We start from the raw sequence: 10463 nt of genomic DNA, 5'->3' as shown, positions 1-10463 counted from the left end.
TCTGCGATAAAAGCTAGTGTACCTCAGGGCAGTGTACTCAGTCCACTACTGTACCTGCTTTACACAATGGACTTGCCAATAACACCTGAAAATAAAATTGCAACATTTGCAGATGATACTGCTATTTTGGCGATTGCTGACTCCGTTGAAGAATCAATAGCCAAATTACAAACAGCTACAAATTCGTTAGACAATTGGACAAAAAGATGGCGTATCAAACTGAATTCTGCTAAATCTGTTCATGTGGATTTTACAAATAAAAAAATACACTATCTTCCTATTTCGATTCAAGGTACTCAAATACCATATGCCAATACTGCAAAATATCTTGGTATAACGTTGGACGCAAAACTTCGATGGAAAGAACACATAAAAAGAAACGGGACGAGCTTGACATGAAGTTGCGAAAAATGGAATGGCCGCAAATCCACACTATCTATGCAAAACAAGATTCTGCTATATAATCAAATTTTAAAACCTGTATGGTCGTATGGCGCTGAACTATGGGGGAGCGCTAGCCAAAGTAACGTCGAAATAATCCAACGTTTCCAGAACAAGGTTGTACGGAACATTTTAAAAGCGCCATGGTACATTAGGAACAGCGATATACATCGCGATCTAAAAGTGTCCACAGTCGCTGAAGAAATAAAACAGAAAGCAACAAGACACAAACTGAGGTTGCAGCAACATGTCAACATAGAAGCTGTTAACATCATAACAGAGACGATTAAAACGGCGAAATGTCGTTGATATGGCATTGAATTAGAATGTAAAGTAATTTGTGTAGAAAATTGCTTATTTATGTATGTATAGTATTTATCAGATTCAAGCTACTCGTTATTTATAATGTAAATAGTTGAAGAAATAAAAAAAAAAAAAAATTCTCAAATCCCGGACTCCCTTCAATGGTTGCTTCATTGTTTTCTGCTTCAAACGGGTCCTCCGTCTTGTCACCGCTGCTTTCAAACGAATGTTTAGATTCACGATATTCTGTCGCTAGTGTATTTCTAATTGGTTTATTTGCAGCTCTTCGAATTTGATTTACGTGTCTCTTCACTTCCTTTTCATTAAAAAGTATTTCATAGGGAAGATCACCTAAACGTGTATTAATTGTTCTTCTGAGCCATTTATGCGTTCGCGAACTGCCCGATAAGAAGTATACGCTTTGGCGTGGTGCGAACTCCCTACACCCATTACCAGATTGACACTGCAAGTATTGCTTATCTTTCACCTTCTTTGCAATTTCCTCTGGGCGAATGAGATCTATGCGTGTTCGCAGATGTCGTCTCAAAAATAACTGAGCTGGCGAGCACCCCGTAGTTGACTGCGGGGCATTTTTGTATTGCCTTAGGAACTCGTTCAAATTTTTCTTTAAATACTTGCTTGTTGTGCCCATTGTCTTTAGTGCATTTTTGATTGTTTTTACGCTACGCTCCGCCTGACCGTTAGTAGCTGGATGATACGGAGCTAAATATTTATGGTATTTAACACCAACTGTTGTAAGGAAATCGTTAAATTCTACAGAAGTAAAATTCGTTCCATTGTCAGAAACCACCATAAGCGGAACTCCAAAAGCAGCAAATACATCGTCCAAAAGCGAAATTGTATCTGCAGCCGTAGTAGATTTTGTGATTTTAACTTCTAACCACTTCCTGTAAGCATCAACAATTACTAGTAACATCGCCCCTTCAAATGGCCCTGCATAGTCAATATGAATACGTTCCCATGGTCCTTTTGGGTATTACCAATGATGACTATCGCATTTCATCGGCTTGTCTCGCGAATTATATGTTTAATTAAAACATATGTTTTTCTTTTTATTTAAAATATTTAGTAATTTAATATTTTTTAAGACATGGTTTTACAGATTGAATCCTAAGACTAACTTATAACTAACAACTTTGCTTATATTTATAGTGAGGATTCGAAGTATCGAATCCTGATAAGACAATTCGTTGTTTAGTTAGACCGAACAACGGATATAATATTTTTAGTTACAATGTTTATTTAGAGATTGTAAAGTATAATACGGTATGTTATTATAATATAATACAATGAGAACATTTCATTGTTTAGTTAGGCTGAACAGCGATAACAATATTTTTAGTTACAATGTTAGTTAAAGATAATAGAATATAATAAATTATAATGTAGATCTTTCGTTGATTGATTAGGTCGAACAACGATAATAAAATGTTTAGTAGGATGCAATTTAGATATTGTTTGATTAGGTCAAACAACGATAATAAAATATTTAGTATAAGGATAAGATAAGATAAGAGAATGTAACTCGCGCACCCATCACACTCGTTGGCCATATTCTCAATATCTTTGTCTATTCCTGGCCAATATATAAAAGAACGAGCAATGCCCTTCATCTTCACCATTCCTAAGTGCGATGTGTGTAGGTTCTCTATTAATTTTTGTCGATAATGTGGAGGGATAACGACCCGATGTTCGAACGTCAAGCACCCTGATGATAACACGTAACTCGCTTCTGGCGATTTGTAGCATTCTCTCTTTAAACAGCGGCCACTTTCCAGTAATCTGATTATCTCGCCGAGATGCTGGTCCTTTCTGGTTTCTATTGCAATACGTTCTGCTTTAACAGGCAACTGATTTATCTGGCAAATCATGAAATTATCGAACGCATCACATTCATCTGAATGAGTCGCTACTGTTTGTTGCAATTGATTTATTTGTTGAAGGGAAGCGCGTGACAAATAATCGGCATTTGCGTTTGCTTTTGAATTTTTGTATATAACTTCGTAATCGAATTCTGCGTAGTTAGCCATTCTACTTATACATAGTACTGGAAGCGATTTGTTAGGTTGAAGAATCTGTGATAACGGTTTATGATCCGTGATCAATATCCAATGACGAACATATAAGTATTTGAAAAATATTTGCTCTGCCCACACAATTGCTAGTGCCTCTTTATCAATTTGTGTATATCGCTGTTCCGTAACAGTCATCGTTCGACTTGCATAAGCTATTGGCCGCTCTGCTCCATTTTCTAAACGATGTGACAATACAGCATCTAGACCCGTTCGACTTGCGTCTGTTGCTAACATTACCGGTAGTGATGGATCGTACGGAATTAATATTTGAGGTGAAGTCAATATTTGTTTTAATTGAGTAAACGCTGCATATGCCTCCCCCGTCCAGCAAAATTCTTTTGTTTTTAGCATGTCCCGTAATGGTCACGCCTTTGTAGCCAAATTCGGAATGAACGCGTCATAGTATGTTGCTTTCCCTAAGAAAAGTTGAAGCTCTTCAACCGCTGATGGTTTGGGCACATTTAATATTGCTTCGATGTTTATGGGATTTATGCACTCCATGTGCATCAATTCGAAGACCAAGAAACTCCACGGATGTTGTGGCGAATACACTTATTCAGACGCAGACCACTTAACTTAATATGGCTTAGAATGGTTTCTAAAATTTGTAACAATTCGTCAAAATTTTTAGCATATACTAAGATATCGTCGAAAAAATTTAACACGTTCGTCATACCATACAGTACTGTTTCCATTCTCCTTTGCCATATCGTTGGTATATTTGCTGCTCCATAAACTGCACGTGTTGGGCGTACTAACCCATGCGTGATTGTGTTTAGAGTTAATACATATGCAAATTCTTCATCAATTGTAAGATGACAGAAACGATAGAAAGTGTGTCGTTACAGTGTATGCGTCTGTTACATGAAGATGACAAAATATTGTTGCATTTTCCATTTTATTAAATAAATCTTCCGCTTTCGGAATTGGATCTTCATCAATTATCATTTGCGGGTTAATTGTAGGTTTGTAGTTGCCTGTAATGCGAAAACCACCATTTTTCTTTGCAACAACATGCGTAGTCGAAGCCCATTCCGAATGATCTACTCTCTTGTAATATCCCAATTTAATTTTTCGATCAATTTCTTTGGCGTAAGCATCTTTTAATACTTGCAGTGTTAAGATGTACTTTAGCAGGCGGACCACTAAGCTTCCCGGCCGTTTCACTAAATATGTTCTTAAAACGCTCGATCAGTTGTTGGAGCCGCTCTCGCTGGTTTGTAGACAGTTCTCGCTCTAAGGAGTTTATTAAATTAATATGGTTGGACGAAGAAAAAAGTTCAGAAAAGTTAATCTCTCTCGCAAATTGTAATATCCATTCCCTGCCGCAAAGTGTATCACAATCTCCTTCCACAACATACAAACTTAACCGTCGTACTATTTTACCCATTGACGCGGATACTACAATCCCTTCAACGCAATTAACCTTATGATCCGAGTAGTTTGTGAATCGCCTATCACTCTGAAGCAACTTAAAATTCGGTCTTATCGATCGAAGAGTTCTGCAACTAATTACCGCGCATGAAGCGCCGGTGTCTAATTCCATTTGAATTTCCTTTCCACCAATTTTTACAGGAACCATCTTTCTTTCTACCGCCTTGAGTGTATTAATATTAAGTTATTTTTTGTTGAACTGGTTCGGGTTCATCCTTTGCTATTTGGTCCAATTTCGTTCTGCATACTTTGGCAATGTGACCGACTTTTCCACACGCAAAGCATTTGGACTTACTGAACTTGCAATTTTTTCTGAAGTGCTGACCACCACATTCATAACAATTCCCTGTTTTTTCTTTTGTCATCCCGCATCGCTTTTTCATGGTTCTCACTGAAGTTACGTTTTGTTTTTATTGGAGCGCAACCTAGCTTATATGTTGATTCACTTAGTTGCCCTAACTCTGTACCGTTGACGTCTGTTGTTGTTTTTTGCGCTCGCTCGATTGTATGCGCAATTTCATACGCTTCAGTGAAATTTTTTGGTTTTCTAATTACTATTTCATCACAAATAATGCGCGATTCAACCCCATATAGCAATTGCTCCAGCAGCATTCTATCCAAGAACTCTCCATACTCACAGAAACTTGGAAATTGACTCTCCCTTCTCTTGTTTAATTTGTCGGAACCTAATGCTTTCAGCATACTTATTCCGTGTACCATCAAAATGATGAATTTAAATATTTTTAATTTCGTTGTATGTAAACATATCAGGTGCAATTGGACTACCGAGAATTTTAAGAGCATCGTTGCGTTCTGCTCCCATGTATACACGTACATACTTCCCTTGTTCGTCTTCCGATATTTTGCTCAAATCTAACGCCCAGTCCACATTAATGAAATAATCCTGCACTGAGCATCCTTTTCCTAATTTAAATTCTGCAATCATAAATTTTGGTGGTTTAAATGTCTTCACTGAACTTGCGTGTGAATTTGTTAGATTGTTAACAGCAGCGTCTTGCACCGCTTCCGTCACCGCCGATCGAATCGCACCCGCGAGTGATTCCATCATGGTCTTCATTTCGCTTGCTGTGAGACTCATTTTTTCAAATCCCACTTCTGACACCACTTTATTTATTTATTCATTCAAGTTATAATATTTTCTTGATTTTACTTAATAACAAAAAACTATTTACATATATTACTCAGTTAAAATGATAAACTGTCAAACTTCATAAAATAGTGTTGCTAGTGTTGGTTCATACACAACAAAAGTCAATAAGATCAGGTATCTTACTTTGATCTGTGGGCCAATAAGTAGGTTTTCCCGTCGATATTGTTTCACAACAATGTAAGACGATCTAGTAAAATGAATTTCGGCTATGAGGCAAATATCAATATTTTTAGTATGGAGCAAAAGTTCAAGCTCATCTTTGTGTTTTAGAAGGTCGTTAGCGTTCCCTAACATTATCTTTATAGCTTTAACAATCATGTGGCTTTTTGGAGAGTATTTCTAGGTTTTTTAAACGCTTTTGAATTAGATTGTTGAATTCTTCTTGCTTATTTAATTTCTCCAAGATTTGCATAAGAATTGCATTTTCAGACTTCGGATTTGTGTTTCTAATTTTAATTATTTGTGCATAGGATTGCATTTTGGATTCTGTTTTTAGACAGGACTCTGTGAACTTCATGTCTTTTACACTCTTAACTGGAGTGTCACTTTCATGAGTTCCGCTATTGGTTAGTTGCTTTTGGTTTCTTTTAACCAATCTTGTCTTCTTATCTCGTATCCTTTGCAGCTCTTTGCTACCACAAATCCCTGATGGCTTGCTGGATGATTTTCTCCGAAATTACCGCATTTTGGTCGCATTGTTGGTGGTTTCTCACAATCAGATGTTGCATGCTTTCCAGCACAATTTACATATCCACGTTGTTTACCACAAAAGTTTCCTGTGTGTGCAAAACCCTGGCAATTTTTACATTGCTGCAAAATTTTCAATTGTTTAACTGGTTCTACAGCCACTATCGTATTTAAAATTTTTGATATTTTAAATTTTGTTTACGTCTTCAGACGCGTCGAACGAAACTAAAAACATGTTTAACGGTTTTTTAGTTTTCCATTTAAGTTTATTTACCGCTGAAATTGCATTTAAGCCCTGCTTTTTCAGATCTGTGACTACTGAGTCCGAGTCCCACGTACGATGGAAATTTTTTATGATGACTTTAGTAATCGGTATTAGTTGCTTATTTTCATATGAATACCATGATCTTTTGGTGTCGGAAAGCATTTTTGTTAAGATCCTGTAGTCGTCAATATTAAACACGTTGACTTTGAAGATTCCATTGCTAAGTAGTTTAACAAAAAATTGTTCTTTTACAATTTCAACAATCTTTGCATACATCTCTATATAATTGTCAACGTGCGATACCATTATAGGAGGAGGACGAGGTGTACGTTTGCCTAAAACGGTAGCAACATTTCTATCAGGTACTTTATTTTGTTTATCGTCGCTATTGTTTGCTACACATTCAGGTGAAGACTCAGCGTTTTTCTTCTTACTTGGTTTTGATGTTTTAGACTTTTTGACGATCGAATCGGTTTCCCAAGTTAATTCTTCCTCATCAATGTTTCGTACATAGGTTTTCTGCTTGAACCTTTTTTTTTGTGAGATTTACAGTGGTTTCTGCTGCTTTTAAAGAGAATTTTCGGATTTTAGTTGAATAACTTCTAGTCTCAGCTTTTCGCAAAGTGTTTTTAGCTCTCGAATTTCTAAGAACAGTTTATTTTCATTTTCTGTCCGTTGTTCGCGTTTGTCACATTCGTTTCCATCACCAGAAGGTGGCAAACCACCTCCCGCCATACTTGTTTATAGAAGAACTCTGACCAGTAGCGCACAATTTTCACAGTATAAAACAAAATTACGAAAATATAAATATATAACTTGTAGTAGAATTAAAGAATAAATATAAATGGCTGGCAACCCTATTGATGACTAACGAATGTAAAGAATGACAAATAAAGAATCAAGCAGTGTGTAATAAGAAACTAAATGAAGCGGTTGTGTTTTATTGCTACAATATCAGGTGTGGGGTAAAATTCACGTGAAGATAAATAAATTATTCTAGCGACAATAGCGTGCGTACAAATAAGAATTAAGTTCGCGTTAAATTGCGCAAATCTACAATATATATATTAATCAGTTTTAAAAAAAAAAAAAAAATAATAATAAAATAATGGCTGATGCCTCAAGAGCTGCAATAATCGAGACATTGCGAAATATGAATATTTCATTTCCAGACACAGCAACATTAAGTCAACTTAAGAAATTAGTTGCTGGTGTTATTGAGGAAGTGGACGAGCGGTCCGAGTCAACAATATTAGCAAATGCAACTTCAGAAATAGTAATAGCAAATGCGACTTCAGATGACAAAAGTGACGCCACCAATACATACAATAATAATGCCGCCATTGTGACATATACAAAACTCGATAAAAGTGATGCCAATGAAAATCAGTGCAGTGAAAATAATAATGCCGCCATTGTGACATATACAAAACTCGATAAAAGTGATGCCAATGAAAATAAGTGCAGTGAAACCACAGCTAAAATTAAACATGCTGTAAACACCGGCAATGTAAACACTTCAGTTAACACAGATGAACTTAAGTTACGAGTTAAACTGCTGGAAAATCAAATAAGAATTATGGAGATCCAAAATCAAATATCAATTAACTCTACCCAATATAAAGAAATAGAGCAAGTGTCAAAGAAATTCAGTGGCGATGATGACATGGACGTCATAACTTGGATTGTGGATTTTGAAAATATATCCGCAGTGTACGGGTGGACGGAGAAAGTTAAACTGGCTTTCGCTCGCCGAATGCTTACTGGCACTGCTGAATTGCTGTTGGGTTTTACGGAAGTTAATTCTTGGGAACAACTCAAAGAATTACTTCAAAAAGAATTTACAAAAACCTTAAGTGTTAGAGATGTTTTTAAAAAGTTGGAAACACGCGCCTGGGATAAAGGAAAGGAATCGCTACTGCGTTATGTGATAACGATGCAGAACATTGCGAGCAAAGCACCTGTGTCGGAGGAAGAACTAATTGAATACATCATAAATGGCCTTAAAGACAGATCAACAAATGTAGTTATGCTTTATGGAGCCACATCAATAGTAGAGCTTAAAAAACTGCTACTAAAATATGAAAAAATCACGGAAGTTACGGATGCAAAAAACATGATAAGTCGACCGTTTCAGAAATCACAAGCTAAACGAGATTTTCCTGTGGTTAACAATAATGCTACTAATGAAAATCATTCAAACGTGCAAAACAAGCCTGTACGCTGTTTCAATTGTTCGGGATATGGCCACTATGCTGTTGACTGCAAAAAGGAAAAACGAGGAAGAGGGTCCTGTTTCACATGCGGCAAATTCGATCACGTGCACAGTGACTGTCCGAAAAAATCTGTAAACTTTGCTGCTAATAATGATGACGATTATGAAAAGGTAGAATTTGAAGAAAAGGTAAGTGTTGCTTTTAATACCGATTGCGAACCTGAACTTAAATTTGACTGTTTTCTATGTCTGCTGGATACGGGTAGCCCTATTAATTTTGTAAAGCGGTCGGCAATATTATCTGCTAATCCTAAGATCCAATTACATGATAATAAAATGTCGCAGTATGTAACTCTGGGACGTAAAAATATAATGTATTGCGGAACTGCAAATGCAAAAATCCAATATAAAAATAAGATAATTACCGTAAATTTTTTAATTGTACCAGACAATTACTTATCATATTCAATTATATTTGGCAGAGATTTTTTACAAAAATTCAATATTTCTCTGTGTATTAAACACGCAAATAAAAATGACTTTTCAGAAAGTCAATTAAAAAACAAGCATAATTTAAATATATTGGAAAAGACAAAGGCAGATGACATTGTAGGTAGAGCATTTAGAGAAATGTGTAACATCACAAAAAGTGATGGTGATTCCTTAGATATTAACCCAAACTTATCCCGCGATTGGACAACAAAATGGGAAACAATGATAAAAAATAATTACATACAAAAACCGTTAGCAAATTTTTTGGACACTGATTATGAGGCAAAAATAGAAATAAAAACAGACACACCAATTTTCTGTTCACCACGACGGTTGTATTTTGCCGAAAAGAATGAAGTAAATGATATAATTAAAGACTGGCTCGATAAGAAAATCATTAGACATAGCGACTCCCCGTATGCATCACCAATAGTTCTTGTTAAGAAAAAATCGGGAGAAACTAGAATGTGTATAGATTACAGAAACCTGAACAAACATATTATTAGAGATAATCACCCACTGCCACTAATTGAAGATTGTTTAGAATACTTAGGGGGTAAGAACATATTTACATTAATGGATTTAAAATCGGGATTTTTCCATGTAAAAATGGCAAAAGAATCCATAAAATATACCTCGTTTGTGGTACCTAATGGCCAATATGAATTTTTAAAAATGCCTTTCGGTCTAAAAAATGGCCCAGCTGTTTTTCAAAGATTTATTACAAAAATCCTAAGAGATTTTATTGAGAATTCAGAAATTATAGTTTATTTAGACGATATTGTAATTGGAAGCAAAACAATAGAGGAACATTTCATAATTGTAAGCAAAGTTTTAAACAGATTAGCAGAATTCGGACTTCAGATAAAACTAAGTAAATGTAAATTTGCGCACAGCAAAATAGAATACCTTGGGTATATTGTTTCATCACAAGGAATTAAACCCTCGGAGAGCCATGTCGAAGCTATAAGAAATTTTCCTGACCCAAAAAATCAACGACAACTTCAGTCATTTGTCGGTTTATGTTCATATTTCAGAAAATTTGTGCAATCCTTTTCAATAATAGCTCGACCACTATATGACCTGCTTAAGAAAAATTCCAAATTTGATTTTAATGAGGAATGTAGGCAATCGTTTAATAATTTAAAGAAAGAATTAATAACAAGTCCGGTACTATCAATCTACAACAGCAATAGAGAGACACAGTTACATTGCGATGCCAGCTCTCATGGCTTTGGTGCCATTTTATTTCAAAAACAGGATGATAAACAGTTTCATCCAGTTGCGTACTTCTCAAAACGAACTTCTGACGCAGAAAGCAGGTACCATAGTTTTGAATTAGAAACTTTAGCAGTGATT

At 35.7% G+C, this 10463-nt stretch overlaps 1 protein-coding gene across 1 annotated transcript; it reads right to left on the bottom strand.

The window, feature by feature from the left end:
* Positions 1–825: 825 nt before the first annotated feature.
* Positions 826–3191, bottom strand: LOC119666006 (uncharacterized protein K02A2.6-like). Its single transcript, XM_038075267.1, has 3 exons — positions 2299–3191; positions 898–1652; positions 826–830 (listed from the first exon to the last, which is right to left on the bottom strand). Exons 1-3 carry the CDS (start codon positions 3189–3191, stop codon positions 826–828), a joined length of 1653 nt encoding a protein of 550 aa, XP_037931195.1.
* Positions 3192–10463: the final 7272 nt, after the last annotated feature.

The sequence above is a fragment of the Teleopsis dalmanni genome, chromosome 1, assembly GCF_002237135.1.
Source record: "Teleopsis dalmanni isolate 2A chromosome 1, ASM223713v2, whole genome shotgun sequence".
Taxonomy (NCBI): domain Eukaryota; kingdom Metazoa; phylum Arthropoda; class Insecta; order Diptera; family Diopsidae; genus Teleopsis; species Teleopsis dalmanni.
Note: the sequence above shows the minus strand (reverse complement) of the source record. Positions and strands in the feature narration are given on the sequence as shown.